The 19,554-nt window shown below is 40.9% G+C and overlaps 1 protein-coding gene across 3 annotated transcripts in view; it reads right to left on the bottom strand.

The window, feature by feature from the left end:
- sez6b (seizure related 6 homolog b) overlaps positions 1–19,554 on the bottom strand; it is a 950,260-nt gene that overhangs the window by 162,327 nt on the left and 768,379 nt on the right. For all 3 annotated transcript variants that reach the window (XM_072242771.1, XM_072242770.1, XM_072242772.1), the window contains exons 6-7: positions 13,793–13,961; positions 12,700–12,866 (exon numbers count right to left, since the gene is read on the bottom strand). In XM_072242771.1, the coding sequence (XP_072098872.1) occupies positions 12,700–12,866; positions 13,793–13,961 (336 nt within the window). The remainder of the gene's footprint in view (positions 1–12,699; positions 12,867–13,792; positions 13,962–19,554) is intronic.

Genomic DNA, 19,554 nt, shown 5'->3' with positions numbered 1-19,554 from the left:
GCCGGACTGGTTCAGGCTGGCAGGAAGGTGACAGTCAAGAGAAAATCTGCAGATGCTGGAAGGTGACAATAACTCAGGTAACTATGTGTTACAACAGTGATGTGCAGAAGAGCATCTCTGAATGTACAGCACGTCAATCCTTGAAGTGGATGGGCTACAGCAGCAGAAGACCATGAACATACACTCATTGGCCATTAAGTGCTTAGATCTATGACTCTATGAGCATGTGGCTTTGGATATGAATTTATTAATGTAGTGCCAAATAAAAATAATCATTAATTTTATTAATTAAAAAAAATAAAAATAACTTTCATTTTAGCATATTAGTGATGATAATGATGATGCCATATTTAGGTTCTGATGAAAGATCACTGATCTAAAATGTTAACCGTGCTTTTCCCTCCCCAGGTATTATCTATCTTGCTCGCGTGTTTCCTACATTCTTGGCTTTCATATCTTATTTCCAGCATCTGCAGTTTCTTGCTTCTCAGGTACATATGTCAGCAGTGATACTGCGCAGAGTCAGATGTCAGATAGAGAAAAGACTATTGACTTTTGTCAAGCTTGATTGCTTACAGAAGGAATGATTAATTTGTTGCATCGAGCGGCATTTCTGGAATTGCAGTATAACAGCTGAATGAACGTGAACCGAATTGCTATTTACAAAGAAGACAAGTCACCACCAACATTCATTGCCACGGAGATAACATTAAGATAATTATTTAGGTAAAAGGAACTTAAGATTTGATTTTTTTCCCCAAGCATTCACAGGACAACCTCAACCTCAACAATCCCTTACTTAGTGTCAGCAAGACCAAGGAGAAGGAAACCAGAAGTCCACTAGCCAGTCCTCATTGGAGGATCTGAAGTGGAGAGGGTCAGTGACTTTAAATTCCTCGGTAACACACATCAAAGTTGCTGGTGAACGCAGCAGGCCAAGCAGCATCTGTAGGAAGAGGTGCAGTCGACGTTTCAGGCCAAGACCCTTCGTCAGGACTGTTTGCGTTTAAATTCCTCGGTGCTATTATCTCAAAGGAACTGTCCTGGGCCTACCACATAATTGCAATTATGAAGAAAGCATGGCAGTGCCTTTGCTTCCTTAGTAGATTGTGAAGGTTTGGCATGGCATGTAAAACTTTGATAAACTTCTATAGATATGTGGAGTGAAGAGTATATTGACCAGTTGCATCACAGCCTTCCATGAAAACACCAATGCCCTTGAACAGAAAATCCTACTAAAAGTGGGATGACCCAGTACATTACAGGTAACGCCCTCCCCACCATTGAGCACATCTACATGAAACACTGTCGCAGGAAATCAGCATCCAACATCAGGGACCTCTACTATACCAGGACATGCTCTCTTCTCACTGCTGCCATCAGGAAGAAGATGGGTATGAATGGATATGGGGAGAAGACAGGAGATTGGGGCTGAGAGGAAAATTGGATCAGCCATGATGAATGGTGGAGCAGACTTGACAGGCCAAATGGCCTAATTCTGCTCCTGTATCTTTGGTCTTAAGGAGTTTTTTAAAAGTTATTCATTTACGGGATGTGGGCATCACCAGCTAAGCCAAAATTTATTGCCCATTCCTAATTGCACTTGAGAAACATAGAAACATAGAAAATAGGTGCAGGAGTAGGCCATTCGGCCCTTCGAGCCTGCACCGCCATTTATTATGATCATGGCTGATCATCCAACTCAGAACACCGCCCCAGCCTTCCCTCCATACCCCCTGAGCCCCGTAGCCACAAGGGCCATATCTAACTCCCTCTTAAATATAGCCAATGAACTGGCCTCAACTGTTTCCTGTGGCAGAGAATTCCACAGATTCACCACTCTCTGTGTGAAGAAGTTTTTCCTGATCTCGGTCCTAAAAGGCTTCCCCTCTATCCTCAAACTGTGGCCCCTCGTTCTGGAATTCCCCAACATCGGGAACAATCTTCCTGCATCTAGCCTGTCCAATCCCTTTAGGATCTTATACGTTTCAATCAGATCCCCCCTCAATCTTCTAAATTCCAACGAGTACAAGCCCAGTTCATCCAGTCTTTCTTCATATGAAAGTCCTGCCATCCCAGGAATCAATCTGCTGAACCTTCTTTGTATTCCCTCTATGGCAAGGATGTCTTTCCTCAGATTAGGGGACCAAAACTGCACACAATACTCCAGGTGTAGTCTCACCAAGGCCTTGTACAACTGCAGTAGTACCTCCCTGCTCCTGTACTCGAATCCTCTCGCTATAAATGCCAGCATACCATTCGCCTTTTTCACTGCCTGCTGTACCTGCATGCCCACTTTCAATGACTGGTGTATAATGACACCCAGGTCTCGTTGCACCTCCCCTTTTCCTAATCGGCCACCATTCAGATAATTCATTCAGGTGTTGATGAGCTGCCTTCTTGAACCACTGCAGTCCCTGAGGTGTAGGTACACCCACAGTGCTGTAAGGGAAGGAATTCCACGATTTTGACCCAGCAACAATGAAGAAACAGTGATGTTTCCAAGTCAGGATGGTGAGTGACTTGGAAGGGAATTTCCAAGTGGTGGTGTTCCCAAGAACCTGCTGTTCTCGTCCTTCTAGATGGTGGTGGTCGTGGGTCTGGAAGGTGCTGCCTTAGGAACTTTGGTGTGTTGTTGCAGTACATCTTGTAGATAGTACATACTGCTGCAACTGTTCATTGATGGTGGAGGGATTGGATGCTTGTAGAAGGGGTACCAATCAAGTGGGCTGCCTTGTACTGGATGGTGTCAAGCTTCCTGAGCGTTGATGGAGCTGCACTCATCCAGGCGAGTGGCGAGCATCCTATTATACTCCTGACCTGAACCTTGTAGTTGGTGGACGGGCTTTGGGGAGTCTGGAGGTGAATTACATGCCACAGGATTTCTAGACTTTGACCTGCTCTGGTAGCCATTGTGTTCATATGGCTAGAACAGCTCAGTTTCCTGTCAACAGTAACCCCTAGGACGTTGATGGTAGGGGATTCAGTAATGGTGATGCCATTGAATGTCAAGAGATGATGGGTAGAGCCTCTCTTGTTGGAGATGGTCACTGCCCGGCACTTGCATGGCTCGAATGTTATTTGCCACTTGTCAACCCAAGCCTGGATATTGTCCTGATCCTTCTGTATTTGGGTATGAGCTGCTTCATTATCTGAGGAGTCACGAATGGTGCAGAACATTGTGCAGTCATCTGTGAACATCCTCATTTCTGACCTTATGACGGAAGGAAAGTCATTGGTGAAGCAGCTGAAGATGGTTGGTCCTAGGACACTTCCCTGAGTAGCTCCTGCAGTGATGTCCTGAGGATGAGATGACTGACCTCCAACCACCACAACCACCTTCCTTTGTATCAGGTATGATTCCAACCAACAGAGATGTTTTCCCACCAATTCCCACCTTAAGGACTAAGGTACAGGTGTTTCAGGACTGACACTATCAGGTTCAGGAACAGTTGAGTGAAGTTCTCCCCATTGGTTTAAGAGCCTGATGGGTGAGGGGTGGTAACTGTTCCTGAACCTGGTGGTGTGAGTCCTGAGGCTCCTGTACCTTCTTTCTGAAGGCAGCAGTGAGAAGAACACATGACCTGCGTGGTGAGGGTCCCTGATATGAATTCTGCTTTCCTGTGACAATGCTCCATGTAAAGCTTCATGAGTTGAGAGTTTTGAAAAGTTAGGCAGCATATTGTCTCGACGGGAAGTCAGATTAAACTATTACTTGGTAAGAACCTAGAATCACTAAGCAAGGCCATTGAAACAAAAGCATCAATGGGGCAGAGAGAAATGGATGCATTTTTTTCAGGGGAAAGACACTGAATGATATGGTAATCTAAGGATAAGGGACAAGGTTTCTGAAGTAAATAACCAATTCTTTAAAAACTAGAGATTCTTCACTAGAAAATGGGCACATGTACAGCTTTCTTTAACATAGAATATAGGAGATGAATTTTGCATTGTCTTCATGCTTTCAGCAATCTTTGCCCATTGTCAGTGGAAATGCTGCCAATTGGAAATTGAACCAGATCCAATTCACCACCGTGAGGGTATAATTTCCTCAGCGTCTATCAGGTAGGTGATAATGTGCAACATTCATGAATGAATTAATATTTAAAATTGATGTAAAAAAGTACAACCTATGAATTGATTCATTATCCATTCACAGTAAAACAAGGAGCATAAAGTCATCAACAACACACAAATTAATATGCCCCTACTGAGATACGGTTGATCTGCTCTCTGACTGCCTCAGCCTGACTATCCACCGATGTGTCCCCTGCCCTCAAAAGCTTTATTTTGGAGTGCTTAGTGCTTTGACTTTTACTTGCATTGGATAGCAGGTGTCTCATGATGGATTGGGGTCACTTACAGCATGGAAATGATGCGTTGATGAGATCATGGAGCATGGAAAGGGGTGTGGCCTGCCTTATTTTGTGCAATTGCAGTCAGAACCATGGAAATAAACTTTAAGGCTTGGAACTCTTTCCGAGCAGCAGTAGCAAAGTAGCTGCTATATTAGTAGACAGCTGCCACTGGGAATCAAACACTTTATATTTTTGTTCAGTGAGACAGAGAGAAACACGCGTTAACGTTTGCAGATTTGGACTGTTTAGCAGGTCCCCCGAGTTCATGCAGGAAATACTTGGCACTACACAAGTGGACGAGAATGAGAATGGGAAAAAAATAGAAAAAAATCATTAATGAGATTAGCAGGGATTCAAGGGATGCTTTTTCCCAGAAAGTAGTTTGAATGTGAGCCTTTCTCTCATACTGATAGTGGTGACATATCAGAATCAGAATCAGGTTTATTATCACCAGCATGTGACGTAAAATTTGTTAAGTTAGCAGCAGCAGTTCAATGCAACACATAATATATAAGAAAAAAACAAAATATAATAATAATAATAAATAAATAGGTAAATCAATTATAGTATACACATGTTGAATAGATTAAAAGTCGTGCAAAGCAGAAATAATATACAAACGTTTGTATATTAAAAAAGTGACATAATGTTCATGGGTTCAATGTCCATTTAGGAATTGGATGGCAGAGGGGAAGAAGCTGTTCCTGAATCGCTGAGTGTGTGCCTTCAGGCTTCTGTACCTCCCACCTGATGGTTTCAATGAGAAAAGGGCATGCCCTGGGTGTTGGAGGTCCTTAATAAAGGACGCTGCCTTTCTGAGACACTGCTCCCTGAAGATGTCCTGGGTACTTTGTAGGCTAGTACTCAAGATGGAGCTGACTAAATTTACAACCCTCTACAGCTTCTTTCAAATTGCATTTGAAAAGGCAGAATCTATGTGGAGGGAAAAAACAGCTGACCTTTCGGGCCTAGACCCTTCATCAGATCATTTATGCTGATGCCTGACCTGATGAGTTCCTCCAGCTTTTTGTGTGTCCAAGATGACACCGGTGAACCATGGTGACATTCTGCAGGCTGCGTACAGTACTTCTAAATAAACCTCTTTCTACACAGAAAGCAGCACAGATCCCCAGGGACCCCTTCACCATCCAGTTAATGCTCTCTTATTGCTGCTGCCAACAGGAAGAAGGTACAGGAGCCTCAGCACTAACCAGGTTCAGGAACAGTTACTACCCCTCAACCATCAAGCTCTTGAACTAAAAGGTATAACTTCACTGAACTTTACTTGCCCCATCACTGAAACATTCTGACAACCTATGGACTCACTTTCAAGGACTCTTCATCTCATATTGTCAATATTTACTGCTTATTTATTATAATTATTTCTTCCTTTTTGTACTTGCACAGTTTGTTGTCATTTGTCCAGTTGGTGCAGTCTTTCACTGATTCTATGATGGATTTACTGAGTATGCCCTCAAGAAAATGAACCTCAGGGTTGTATGTAGTGACATATATGTACTTTGATAATGCATTTACTTTGAACTTTGTATCCTTCTCAGCTTTCTAAGTTCAGAATCAGAATCAGAATCCTTTATTATCGCCAGGTATGTGGACACATACAGGGAATTTGATGCCGGTTTTCCTGAGCTCTCGCTGTACAGAATCAGAAAAAGCAAACAAAACAATAGTGCAAATAATCGTGAACTATATACAGTGAGGTATAGCTGTGTATGTACAGGTGGACTTGGTTTATAATAGACTAAAATTCAAGTGTTCATAAGACTGATGGCACACGGAAAGAAACTGTTCTTGTACCTACTTATCCTGGCATACAGGGATCTAAAGTGCCTACCAGAAGGAAGGAGTTGGAACAGGTGATGTCCAGGGTGTGATGGGTCTACAATGATGCTACTTGCTTGCTTCCTGACTTTAGATGCATATAAGTCCCGGATTGAGGGCAGCTTCACACCAATAATCCTTTCCGCAGCCCTGACGGTTCTTTGGAGTCTATTCTTGTCTTGTTTGGTAGCTGATACAAACCAGACGGTGATGGACGAACAGAGAACAGACTGGATTATTCCTGAATAAAATTGAATCAGCAGCTCCTGAGGCAGGTTGTACTTCCTGACTTCCTGAGTTGACGTAGGAAATACAACCTCTGCTGAGCCTTTTTGATAAGAGTGTCCACGTTGGGTGCCCACTTCAGGTCCTGGGAGATTGTGACACCCAGAAACCTGAAGGTCTCCACAGCAGACACAATACTGTTGAGTATAGTGAGTGGGGGGAATATTGGGGGGCTCCTCCTGAAGTCCACTGTCATGTCCACAGTCTTGAGCGTATTTAGCTCCAGATTGTTCTGACCACACCAGAGGGCCAGCCGTTCCACCACCTGTCTGTATGCAGACTTATCACCGTCTCGGATAAGGCCAATGACAGTTGTGTCATCTGCAAACTTCAGGGAGTTTAACAGATGGATCCTGTGAGGTGCAGTCATTAGTGTAAAGGGAGAAGAGCAGTGGGGAGAGCACACATCCCTGGGGGGCACCGGTACTGATTGTCCGGGTGCTAGAAATGATACTCCCCAGCCTCACTTGCTGCACCCTGTCTGTCAGGAAGCTTGTGATCCAGTGACAGATGGCAGGGGAGACAGTGAGCTGGGTGAGTTTGGAGTTTACAAGCAAACACTTCTTTTTGTGTATATAGATAGGTAGGTAGATGGATATACTTTATTGATCCCGAGGGAAATTGGGTTTCGTTACAGCCGCACCAACCAAGAATAGAGCATAAGTATAGCAACACAAAAACCACAAACAATCAAACAACAAATGTAAACTATACCAGAAGGAAGATAAAATATATAAACATCTCATGGTTAAGAAAAGGAGAAAGGTAAAATACTCATGGGGCTGGAAGTGCAGAAGAAAGCTCACTTGAAGCATAAATATCATCAGAGAACAATGGGGCTGAATGGTCTGTTTTGTGCAGTGTTACTTGAGAATATCTTTATATATCAAAGACTTACGGCTCATCTTTGCTTGCTTGATTGCAATGTGGCATTTTGGTCAAACGTTTATATTGAAACTCTTGGGCGACATCTGCATCGGTTCATTTGTCAAGTCAACTGGTCAGAGACTTGTTCAGTTTGGTTTATTGTGCTCAGTTCTGATCACTCTTCTGCAGGAAGGATGCCATGTAGCTGTAAAGAGAGGATGTTGCTGGGACTCAAGGGACCACATTATGGAGTGGGGCTGAGCTAGTTCAGACTTTATTCCACTGGAGCTTTGGAGAACCAGAGGTGTATAAAATAATGAAGAGCACAATGAGGTGAACGTGTAGCATTGTGGAATCAAGAACTAGTGTGTATAGGTTTGAGGTAATACCTCTATTAAGTCTCTCCTTAAGGAATAAAGTCTTAACTTATTCAGTCTATTGGGGCATCACGGTAGCATAGCTATTACAGCTCGGGCATCCGAGTTCTGAGTTCAATTCTCTATAAGAAGTTTTTATGTTGCTCCTGTGAACACGTAAGTTTCATCTGGGTGCACGAGTTTCCACCCAAAAGTCAAGGACATACCAGTTAGTAGGTTAATTGATCATTGTAAATTGTGATTAGGCTAGGGCAACTAGATGGGTTTGCTGGGTGGTGTGGCTTGTTCTGGAAGGGTCTGTTCTGTGCCTCAAGTCCTGGCAACATCCTTGTAAACTTTCTCTGCACTCTTGCAGTCTTATTGACATCTTTCCTGTAGGTAGGTGACCACAACAGCACACAATATTCCAAATCAGGCCTCAACAGCATCTTGTACAAATTCAACAAGTTTTTATATCCAGATCCATATAAAAAAAACCTCTTATTTTCCTTTCTGTAGCCTGAACCCACATCAGCTTATATAAAATGAAATGACAACATAACCACTTTAATTCTGGAAAAGGCTGCAGGAGGTTCAGGCCCGTGGGAAAGTCAGTGAAAAATTTTTAATGGATTATTTTGTTATTGACCCAAAGTTCAGACTCTGAACTTCATGCCAGCAACTGGAAATGATTTAAAAACATTCCAATTACTTTTCTGCAGCAGGTGAATAAATGCATTTCTGCTGAAGTGACCCAAAGAAATTGAGCTGGCAAAGGCTCAAAAATGACACTGTTGAATGATATCTGGAAGGCTGGATGAGCTTGGAGTTCAGTTCACACTTATTCTCAGCATTTTACAGCACCAATTTACAGATCCTGCCATTCATCTCGAATCAAATTCAAATAGGGAAGGGTTTGTCTGAAGATTACATGAGAATTCTTAAAGCCTCATGTTAGAATGTACCTTTTAGAGATCGTAGTTTTGCACGTCTTTCAAAATTAAAATTCTTTAAGTCTCTTCTTTCAAGCAAGACTCATAATGTTCATGGTAATTTCTGTAAACCTAACTTTGTGCACCATTGAACACATCTACAAAGAGTGCTGCCACAAGAAAGCAGCATCCAACATCATGAACCTCCGTCATCCAGGCTATGCTCTCTTCTCGCTGCTACCGTCAGGAAGGAAGTATAGGAGCCTTAGGTTCCATGCCACAGGTTCAGGAGCGGTTTTCCTTGAACCATCAGGCTTCTGAATAAGCGTGGATGACTATACTCACCTCAACACTGAACTGATCATTGAACACAACCTATTGTCTCTACAGTTCATGTCCTCAGTATTATTTATTAATTAATTCATTATTTATTTCTTTTTGCACAGTTTGTCGTCTTTTGCACATTGGCTGTTTATCAGCCTTTGTGCTTCTTTGTTCTGCAGTGTCTGCAAGAAAATGAATCTCAGGGTAATGTTTGGCAACACGTACGTACTTTGATTACAAAGTTGACTTTGAACTTTTTTCTGAAAATAGGATCACAGGAACTAAAATGAACAAAACCAATTAAGCAATGAGCATTTAATGGGTTCATGGCTGGTCTGTGATCAGCTCTTTTTCCCTCATTCCTTAAAATAAATCTATTAAGCTATCAATTAACAATTAACCTAACATCTGTTGCTCTTTGTGGAAAATAGTTTTCACTTTTCACCACTCTTTGAATTAAGGAGAGTTTCCTCAAGCTTTGTTCTAATTTTGAAACCAAACATCTCCCTAATGTCAGTCCTTCCAACTGATGGAATTATCCAATAGATGTTATGTGTAGTTTTTCATAAAATCTATTGTATACCTTTATTTTACTGTAAATGCCTGCAAGAAAGTTAATCCCAAGGTAGTATATGCTGACATACACGTACTTCGACAATAAATTTACTTTGACTTTTGAATTTATATTGATATTCAATCTATCAGTCCTACCCATTCCATTTGGTATCAGAATCAGAATCAGGTTTGTTATCACCAGCATGTGACATGAAATCTGTTAACTTAGCAGCAGCTTTTTCTTATAGAAGAAAAAAAAACAAAAATTAAATAATAATAATAAATAAATCAATTACAGTATGTGTATATTGAATAGATCAAAAATCATGCATAAACCCTCCGGAAGTAATATATATTTTAAAAGTGAGGTAGTGTCCAAGGGTTCAATGGTAATTTAAGAATTGGATGGCAGAGGGGAAGAAGCTGTTCATGAGTCGCTGAGTGAGTGCCTTCAGGCTTCTGTACCTCCTACCTCATGGTAACAGTGAGAAAGGGGCATGCCCTGGGTGCTGGAGGTCCTTAATAATGGACGTTGCTGCTTGAAGATGTCCTGGGTACTTTGTAGGCTAGTACCCAAGGTGGAGTCGACTAAATTTACAACCTTCTGCAGCTTCTTTCGGTCCTGTGCAGTAGCCCCCCCACCCCCCATACCAGACAGTGATGCAACCTGTCAGAATGCTCTCCACAGTACACCTATAGAAGTTTTTGAGTGCATTTGTTGACATACAAAATCTCTTCAAACTCCTAATGAAGTATAGCCGCTGCCTTGCCTACTTTATAAGTGCATTGATAGGTTGGGACCAGGTTAGATCCTCAGAGATCTTGACACCCAGGAACTTGAAACTGCTCACTCGCTCCACTTCTGATCCCTCTATGAGGATCGGTATGTGTTCCTTTGTCTTACCCTTCTTGAAGTCCATAATCAGCTATAATTTCAGTCAAAATCATCCTTTATCCTTCTAATTCCCTAGACCTCTATACAATCCATCCTTGTAATTCACCTTTGGAATATAGGCATCATTCTAGTAAAACCTCATTGCACTCCCTACCATTATAATGCATTCCCCTTTGACCTCCTGCCTGGTATGAAAGAGTGTATATCACTCATTGGAGCTGGAGAAGAACTTAGGTGTAGGGATGGGAGCATCAGGTTTCATACTGGTACCAATAATATAAGGAAATCAAAGATTGAGATCCTTGCTTTGAGTGTTGGCAGTCTAAGGGCCAAAATAAAAATCGGAATTTCAAAGGTAATTGTCTCCAGGTTGTTACCAAAATACACAGTGGCACAGATCGGAGAGTGAAATGTATGACTCAGAAAATGGTTTGGGAAATAAAGATTTCACTTGCACTCATAGTGAGGAAGAGGCACTGCTTAAAACAGACCAAAATTAGTGCCTTAGTGAAACAAAAAGGATTTAGAGGAAGTTTTAAACTAAAATTGATCAGAATCGGAACCAGCTTTAATATTACTGTCATTTGTTGCTGTGAATTTTTTTTTTTTGCTTTGTGGCAGCAATATATAAAAATGCTATAAGTTACAATAAGTAATACAAAAATATAAGTAGTGCAAAATAAGAGCATTTGGGAGGGAATTCAAGGAGAAGGAAAATGAACTGATTTGAAAAATAAAAGATCTGAGTAGTAAGAAGTAAGAAGTGTTTGTACTAGTGACAACAGAACAGTGTATCAGCAAAAGTGGTCCAAGGGAAGTGGAAAAGGGTCAAAATTAAAGGCACTTTGTCTTAAAGTAAGAAGCATATATAAAAGGGTGGACAAATCAGAGGCACAAATGATGATGTATGTGTTTGAATTCATGGTTATTACAGAGATGCATTCACGGGAGGCAGCACATCTTCTAGGATAGATGGCATTTTGAAAAGACATGAAGCATGAAAAAGGAGCTGGGAGTTAGGGTGGTGTAGGATAGAAGATGACAGCCTTAATAAAAAAAGGACGATTTATAGCAGCACTCAGAAATATTCTTGGTTTAAAGAATCATGAAGTAGAGGCAACATGTCTGAGATATGAAATAAGGGGCGTAACACTTGAGAAAGTTATAGTAACAGCTGCACTACTAGACAGACTGTTAATCAGGAAATGATCAGAGATAATATGAAAGGTTATTTAATAAATGAAAAGAATTTTAATTTCATGTAGACTGGGCAAACCAAGATGGCGAGTGTGGTTCTGAGAAACATCACAGAGTGCATTTAAGATTCCTAAAAGTGGGGATTTTAGAGACTGATCTTGGGCACTGAGACAGGTTTAATTAGTCATTGCAAAAAAACAAATCCTCTGATTGTAACATGATCAAGATCAACAAAGATTAGAGTCTTAAACTTGATCAAAGTAAATTACAAAGATATGAGAGATGACCTAGTAGGGTGGATTGAGAATCACAATTAATTAATTAGATTAAAAAATATGCAACAGAGTTCAATAACATTGAGAAATAAAACCTTTTTCTGCAAAAATATTCCATTATTTGCTTCCTAAACAAGTACTGTATAGTTTCATGTTACAAGAAGTGTCTTATAACATTATGCAGTAGAATAGGAAGGCTAAGGTTTAGGACCATTGTTTAAAAGGATGATCAGAAATATGATAAAAAGGGAGAATAATCTGCCAAAGAATATAAAGTCAAATTGAAAGAAATTCTGCAGAATGAAGAAGACTTAAAGTAAATATGGATTCCTTGGAAGCTGAAAGAAGAGAAATTGTAATCGAAATAAGGACGTGGTTAAAGACATTAACAAATATTACATAGACAGTATAGCACAGAATGGGCCTTTCGGCCCCATGATATTCTGCTGACCTTTTAACCTAACCTATGATCAAAAATTCAATATCATTCTGTTTTTTTAATTTTAAAAAATTCTGTTAAATGTAACCCAAGTTTCTTTTTATCCTCAGTTATTTCTAGATTTTTACCATTGAGAAATTTTGTCTGCTTTGCCTTTACAGGCCAAAGTTAATGATCTCATATTTGCTTAACTAAATGTATTGGGTATAACATTTTCCATTTACACCATTTTCCCCACAAATCCCTCTCTTTTTAATAGTAGGTCTAGCATTTTGGAATGTAGGAAAATAAGTATAGATGGCAAGCAAAATGAAGCTTTTTTCACTGTATCTCAGTACATGTGACAATAACAAGCTAATTAAGGTCTGAACCATTACCTTCATATCTTAAAGCCAGTCCAGTAGATGTACCAGAGCTGTCTGTAGTCAGTTCAATGAAGAAGTGTTCAGATTCACTGACAATACCTTCAATTGGCAGATATTCCACTTCATAGGAATCATAAACGGTTGGAGCATCAATATTGTTTCCATTCCTAATAATAAGTCTGGGAAACAGAAAATAATTCTTTAAATAAACACGACACTTTGAACAAATACTCATGACATCGTTCACGGAATGTTGCATGAACATATTACCTTGTTCTGTGGTAATAAATGTTAAGTATATCACAAACATGAGAAAATCTGCAGATGCTATAAATCCAAAGTAACACACACAAAAGGTTGAAGGAACTCAGCAAGTTAGACAACATCTGTGGAAATGAATAAACAATCGATGTTTCAGGCCAAGACTCTTCATCAGGACATAGTCTGGAAGCAAGTGATGGCCCAAAATGTTGTCGGAAACCCTTCTTCAGCACTGAGAGAGAAGGGGGAAGGTGCTAGAATAAAATGTGGAGGGAGGGGAAGGAGGCTAACTGTAAAGTGATAGGTGAAGCCAGGTGGGTGGGAAAGGTTAAGGGGTGGATAAGAAGGAATCTGGTTGGAGAGGAGAAAAGGAAGGAGAATGGGACCCAGAGAGAAGTAACAGGCAGGTGAGAAGAGGTAAAAGGTCAGAGTGGGGAATAGAGGGGGGGAGGGGAATTTGGTTACCTGAAGGAGATATCAATATCTGTTTTTTGTACAATTGCTATGATTGGGACCATTTTAAACCAGATACTTGGTTGGTATCTCATTTATTTTCCTTAATGGAATTGATAATTTCCTATTCATTTTACAGGATATTTTTCTATCAATAATATGAGATTTCAAAGCCCACAGTCTTTTTAAACTTCTTTAAAATATACTTTTACATACATCATCACCATCTGAGAACTTAACAGCCATTTTTCCTGCTACATCACGAAGGCTGATTCATTCTCCATTTGTGACCCACGAGCAGGACTCCTAGCTCATTATAGTGCAGGAGAATTATCTGTTTGCACAGCCGAGTCTCATTGACTTAGAGGCAGGAAATTACTGCAGAAATTACCTGTCATCATCTTCAGCCAATGCAACCTTTTCAAAGTGTAGGTGGAGCTTCTGTCCTTCAGGAGCCTCGATAAGCCAATAACACGTTAAATTGTTGCTGTAGTTACCCGGAAAGTTGGGCGAGATGATGCGGCCCACGGTTGCGTTTCTAATCAATCCACCACAGGTAGCTGAAAGAGGAAGGTTCCAGGTTTATTTGGGGCCCCTAGTATTAACATAAACCAGTAAGAATCACAATTTAAATGCATATTAAATGCTTCTGTGTCCTGTTTGTAGTAAAACATCAGCATACCTTTACTGGGCTGGTGGCATGGACATGAAATCAGCATGGTGCTTTTAATATTGTTTAATATTTCAAAAGAAATTCTAATACCTTCTTATGTTTGATCAGATTACCATTCATAAAGAGAAGAAAGACACATTCCCATGGTTCTTTCTGGATCCTTGAAATATTTCAAAGGACTTCACAGCAATTCCTGCACAGCAAATTCCCACAAACAGCAACATGCTAATGACCATGTTGAATGAGGGGTTAATAAAATACTGCTCCCACTCTTGTTCATAAGTCTGCTCTGGGATCTTTCAGATGGACCTGAGAAAGCCTTGGTTTGATATCCTATCCAAAAGCTTACACCATTTAACAATGGTGTGCTTGCTCGTTACTGAAGCTGGGCGAGCTGCTTGTGTTCCAGTCTCTGGAATGGAATTGGAGCTCACTACGTCCTGATATCAGGGTGAGGATGCTACAAATGGATGCACATATACCAAAATAGATGAGACTTTTTTGTCTAAATGATGCTCCGTAAAGTTAAACGCCAAGATATCCCAAGTTCATTACCTGTTAGGGAATGGGAACAATTAAGGCCTTCAAGAGAGAATTAGATATGAACTTGAAGGAATAAAACTTGCAGGTCATAGAATCATAGAACACTATAGTACAGACAGAAACAGATCCTTCGGCTCATCTAGTCCATACCAAGCTATTCATTTGGCTATTCCCATTGACCTGTAACTAGACCATAGCCCTTCATATCCCTCTCATCCATGTATTTATCCAAATTTCTCTTAAATGTTCAAATTGAATCTGAATCCACCACTTATGCTGGTAGCTTATTCTACGCTCTAGCCATTGTCTGAGTGAAGAGGTTCCCAAGATGTCCCCCTTAAACAGTTCACCTTTCACCCTTAACCTATGATCTCTTGTTTAAGGCTCACGTAACCTCAATGGAAAAAGCTTGCTTGCATTTATCCTGTCTATAAACCTTATAATTTTGTCCATCTCTATCAAATCTCCCCTCATTTTCCTATGCTGTAGGGAATAAAATCCTAACCTATTTACCTTTTCCCTATAACTCAGGTCCTTAAGTCCTGGAAACATCCTCGTCAATTTTCTCTGTACTCTTTCAATCTTATTCATATCTTTTCTGTAGGCAGGTGACTAGGCTGCACACAATACTCCAAATCAAGTCTCACCAACATCTTATACAACTTTAACATAACATGTCAACTCCTATACTCAATACTTTCAGTTTTGTAAGTCTTATTTATGTCTCTGAGCGAAGAGCAGATGTTTCAGACAGATTGGTTTGCTCTGCTAGAAGCTAGCATGGTTTTAATGGACTGCCTGGCCTTTTCCTCCTGTGCTATTTCAATTTAATGATTGCATGATCTTAGGTAAGGATTAATATTAGACTAAAGCAGAAAATACTCAACAGCTCAGGCCACATCTGTGGGAAGAGAATCAAAGCAAATGTTTCCAGTTGGAGATTCTTCATCAGAACCTGGTATTGCAGTGCTAGCTTGAAGAGGTGAATCCCATGTCATTCTAAATGGTCACAAATATCATGGCCCACACTAAATAAATAAAGAAAATTCTGATGTTGTCCACTCTTAAACAAGGGACAGAAAATACACCAGCACTGAAAAGGAGATTGCCCTCAATTCCAAAGGCTCTGGAACAGCACCCTGTTGGATTTCATTTCACAATTGATAAACACTTCTTTGCATTTCTTGGTCTTCTTCTTATTGTGTCCACAGACAGTCTACACATGGCCCAGTCAGAACTGGACACATTTTTGCGTCTCGTTGTTGAATTCTGCAAGATCTGCAACAGTACAGGGTTCCTCTAGCGATGGGCATTGCAGGAGATGTTGCATAGTTTGTGGCTCAGTTCCACATTCACAAGTTGTCGGGTGGTTGTATATCCCCATTTGCTTAGTGACACCTTTGAACGACCTACACCAGCCCTAAGTCCGTTAAGGCACTTCCACGTTGCCCAGCTGCAATTAGCTCCTGGGGGAAAGCTTTCATCCGGTGGAATTTCCATCGTTGGGGGTTGTTTCAGACTGGCAAGCTGGTCTTTCCACAGGGCGATGCAGGCTTCAGATGGGGTTGATTGTAATGGAACAACACTGCTCATGAAGCTCTTCCTTGACTTTAGGCGGCTGGGTGTAGGTGTGTGACCATGTAGAGGGTGCCTCTCATCTGAAGTTTGACGGAGTCATTCTTTCTTGCTGGCTACTGTTCTTCTTATATCTGGGGGAGCGATACCCACCAGGATATATAGGCTGTTGGTGTTTGTTGGATTTAAACAACCTGTGATAAGTTGGCAGTTTGCATTCATCTCTTCTTTGCATGAGTAGATCTTTCCCATGCAGGGCAGGCATATTCAGCAGTGGAATAGCAAAGAGCAAGAGCACTGGTTCTCAATGTTTTTGAGCTTGCTCCCCATCTTGTGTTAGTGAGCTTATTCAGGATGTTGTTTTGTGCGCTCACTTTTGCCTTTGTCTTATTGATGTGGTTCTTGAAAGTGAGGCATCTGTCAAGGGTCATTCCTTGGTAAAGTCTAATTACTGCCTAAGTGTAAATCTACAGACTAAAGCAACACATTCCAGTACCTCCTTGCTGATAGGAGCAGTGAGAAGAGAGCATCGTCTGGATGGCAGGGACTCCTGACGATGGATGCTGCTTTTGCGCTCTGTGAAGATGGGGAGGACTTTTCCTGTGATGTACTGGGGTGTATGCATTCATTTTGATTGAGGGCATTTCACAGACTTAATCTTATTTTTCTATTATGGAGTGTACATGATACACTCTTGGAATCTTTACCCAGATGTCTTCCCAATGTTATTTTAGCAAAACACCACAAGATATCCTTTTACACTGTATAGATCAAAATTCAATATTGAATGCCTTTCACTAGTTGATCAAATGCAACTCATGTTTAAAGTTTGCCACTTGCAAACATTAGCTAAGCACAAGGCTTGAGATTGCAGAGTTTAAATAACTTCAAGCCCTTGAGATATGCACACTTTTACTGTGTGTGCAAATCATTGTTCCAATATTACGATTTCTTTTCTCCATCGTCATCACCTTGCCTGCCTTTGTCTTCACATTTCCCCCTTCTGTTATGGAATGTATCATGTGTAGGTTTAAAATTAATCCCCTTACATTCTCCTGAAGAGCATCTCTGCGTCATACCCATAACTGTACCCCCTTCCCCAGCACATTTTGTTAAAATCTGCAGTCAATATTTCCTCTTTGTAAAGCACTTTGATGTGTTTTCCTATGAAGATGTTATTTAAATGCAATTTGCTGTTGATCTGTTCTGTATAACTGAGTAATAAATCATGTCAATGCACAATGCATTTCTTGTTCTAATGTAGCAGCATGACATCTGGGCCAGTTCGATTGAATTTTCTTCTAATCTACTTATCTGCTCATCTATCTAATCTAAACCATCTCATCTACTGATTACGTTCATCTAATCCTGGCCTCTGATCAGTTTTGAATTTAATTATTACACCATTGGCGGCCTTGCTTTCACCTGCCATGACATTGAGCTCTGATGTTAGCTTCCTTCAGCTGTTCAAGTCTTTGCCTCGCATCAAGGTAGTATTGGATGGGAAGAGCACTTTCAACATCTGATACCATGCCTTTAATGTGAATGTTTTCTACACCATCCCTCAGCACCTTATCCACAGCAGGCACATCCTTAGCCCAACTGAGAAAGAGATTTCAAAGAGAAAAAACAACAGAGCCTCTTGACAAGATGAATTCCCCGCTAAAGTATATGGTAATTCATAGTCATAGTCATAGTAATACTTACTTGACTTCATCTCCAACCGGTGGGAAGACAAAAATGTGTGCCAAGGCAATCTCAGAGATGCCATAATCACTAAACCCTCACTAATTTTTATAGATGCACCGTAGAAAGCATTCTTCTAGGGTGCATCACAACCTGGTATGGAAGTTGTCCTGTCCAAGACCGGAAGAAGCTGCAGAAGATCGTGAACACGGTGCAGCACATCACACAAACCAATCTTCCGTCCTTGGACTCACTTTACACTGCACGCTGTTGGAGCAGTGCTGCCAGGATAATCAAGGACACGATCCACCCAGCCAACACAATTTTTGTCCCTCTTCCCTCTGGGAGAAGGCTCAGGAACTTGAAGACTCGTACGGCCAGGTTTGGGAACAGCTTCTTTCCAACTGTGAGAAGACTGCTGAACGGATCCTGGTCCGGATCTGGGCCGTACCCTCCAAATATCCGGACCTGCCTCTCGGTTTTTTTTTGTACTACCTTACTTTCCATTTTTCTATTTTCTATTTATGATTTATAATTTAAATTTTTAATATTTACAATCGATTTGTAATCCAGGGAGCAGGAAGCACAGAATCAAATACAGTATCGCTGTGATGATTGTACGTTCTAGTATCAATTGTTTGGCGACAATAAAGTATAAAGTATGTAGCTTCAAGGAAGGCGAGGGGCTTAGAGAAATATGGGTCAAACATGGGCAAATGGGCACTAGGTTGGTGGGCACTATGGTTGGCATGGATGAGCTGAGCTGAAGCACCTGCTTCCGTGCTTTGTTTTTCCCTGTTTTTTTTTTGTTGCTCTTTGTGTGATTTGTTCTTTTTGTACGTGGGGGAGTGGTGGACTGATGTTTCTGTCTGAACGTGTTCCATGATTTTCTTTGTTTCGCGGCTGTCTGTGGGGAAGAAGAATCTCAGGGTTGTGTACTGCATACCAACGTGGATAATAAATGCACTTTGAATCCATGATTCGAACTCTAATCGCGGTTAGGACAAAAGCAAGTAGTTTGGAGAAGCAAAAATACTGTTGAAGTTGGAGATCTGAAATTAAAACTGAAAATGCAGGTCAGGCAGAATCTGTGGACAGTGAAAGAGTTAACATTTCAGATTCAATGACCTTCATCGTAACTGGAAAATTGAGAAAACAAGGACATATTGCAGAGAGGGGAAAGACACAAGGGAATAAAATGGAGACCAAGTTTTTCTAGGTGACACAGTTGGTTTCAGAGCTGACTAAGAGAAAGAACTAATCAATTTGGGACAGGTTTAATAGAGGTAGCTGTAGGGCAGCAGAGAGAAAAATGACATACTGCAACTGTGAGCTGCAGAGGACAATGCATGCATGAAATCTGAAATAAAAGAGAATTCTGCAAACGTCCAGTAGATGAGGTGGGATCTGTGGAGAGAGAACAAGAGAGTTGATGCTACAGGGGTACAACTTTACATCGAAGATGAAATGCTGGTTGCCTGAAATTGTTGAAATCGGAACCAAGCCCTGGATAAGCCCAAAATAAGATTATGTGCACCTTATTAGAATTGCGTAGGAAACCAAAGACAAAGGGGTCCAAGTGGAGGCGGGCCAGAGAATTAAAGTGCCTGGTTACTGGAAGCTTGGGTTACTCTAGTGGACTGAATGCAAGTATTCTGCAAACTAATCCACAATTA

This window comes from Mobula birostris, chromosome 25, assembly GCF_030028105.1.
Source record: "Mobula birostris isolate sMobBir1 chromosome 25, sMobBir1.hap1, whole genome shotgun sequence".
Lineage (NCBI taxonomy): Eukaryota > Metazoa > Chordata > Chondrichthyes > Myliobatiformes > Myliobatidae > Mobula > Mobula birostris.
The sequence above is the reverse complement of the archived record's forward strand: the minus strand, read 5'-3'. Positions and strand labels throughout refer to the sequence as shown.